Genomic DNA, 1,278 nt, shown 5'->3' on the forward strand with positions numbered 1-1,278 from the left:
TTTTGCCCCCCACACACACCCTCAGCTGAGCCACCCTGACCCCCACCACTCTGAGGGCTGGCACAGCAAACGCCATGTCTTTGCCATCTCTGTTCGTCTCTGAAATCCCTGACTTGATGGCCAGGTTAGAACTTGGTAAAAAGTGGTTCCAGCAGTTCTATCTTGAGGTTTTCCATTGGCCTCTCCACCGTCACCTTCTTTCTTCTGAGCTCTGGGTTGCTTCCCTACCAGGCTCTAGCTGAGGCAGCAGAGGGGCCGGAACCCCCTGAGAGCCCTCAGGTGCCGACAGCAACAGCACCCTGTGAACAACGGAGGGCACCCAGCCGACCACCCCAGGCCCCTCAGACCTAGGGCTCAGGGTGGTGGCCCTGACCCGACTTTGCTCTTCAGCCTCCAGGAAGTCGTTCGTGTTTGAGCTGAACGAATGCGCCTCCAGCCGCATCCTGAAGCTGGAGAAGGAGAACCAGAGCCTTCAGAGCACCATCCAGGGGCTGCGGGACGCCTCCCTGGCCCTGGAGGAGAGCAGCCTCAAGTGCGGGGAGCTGGAGAAGGAGAACCAGCAGCTCAGCACGAAGGTAACTGTGCGGAACATTCGGGCAAGCAGGTGGCCAGGCGGAACGCCCAGGTGTCGGTGAGGATGCACACCTGGGAGAAATGCGGGGTGCAGGGCAGCCACAGTTATGGTAGCGGGACACGAGTCCTCACGCAGCAGAGTCCCGAGGCAGCATGACCTGTCCCTGCAGCAGTGCGACCGGACATCTGTGTGTCTCATTGCCTTCGCCTGTGCAATGGGCATGACTCCTTAGCCCCTGGCCTCTCGGGCCCCACCCCTGCTTCCTCTCCAGACCATAGTTCCCGAAGTCCACGTCCTTCCCTGAGACTCACCACCCTTCTGTGGGCCTCAGAGAAGGCGCCTTCCCTGCCTCGTGTATTGATATCCTAAGTCCATTCCTTCAGCCAGGAACCCTGATTTTGAGAGGAGGAGGGGCAGTCGGAGGCCTATCGGGGGGACACAAGCCCGGCATGGGGGCTGCTGAGCAGGTCCCTGGCCCCTGCATGCTCTGGGGCCCGAGAGCCTCACCACAGGAGTCCTCGGCCCAAGGCTGGTGCCCACCCGGGAGGATGGGAAACCCCTTGGGGCCAGCTCCCATCCCAGCCCAGCGAGCTCTCCCTGCGGGAATGGAGGTCCTTTAGGGATGGACAGGACTAAGGGCCCCAGTTCCATGGCAGAAAGAACCAGGCGAAGAAAGATGGGGGTGGGTAGCAGTGGTGGGTGGG

General features: G+C 61.4%; 1 protein-coding gene across 1 annotated transcript in view; it reads left to right on the forward strand.

The window, feature by feature from the left end:
* The window catches only part of CCDC88C (coiled-coil domain containing 88C), a gene marked incomplete at its 5' end in the record, with an annotated part of 133,104 nt that overhangs the window by 65,954 nt on the left and 65,872 nt on the right, over positions 1-1,278 (forward strand). The window contains 1 exon segment of the mRNA XM_015571294.1: positions 391-575. Within this exon segment, the coding sequence (XP_015426780.1) occupies positions 391-575 (185 nt within the window).

Source organism: Myotis davidii, unplaced genomic scaffold, assembly GCF_000327345.1.
Source record: "Myotis davidii unplaced genomic scaffold, ASM32734v1 scaffold732, whole genome shotgun sequence".
Classification (NCBI taxonomy): Eukaryota; Metazoa; Chordata; class Mammalia; order Chiroptera; family Vespertilionidae; genus Myotis; species Myotis davidii.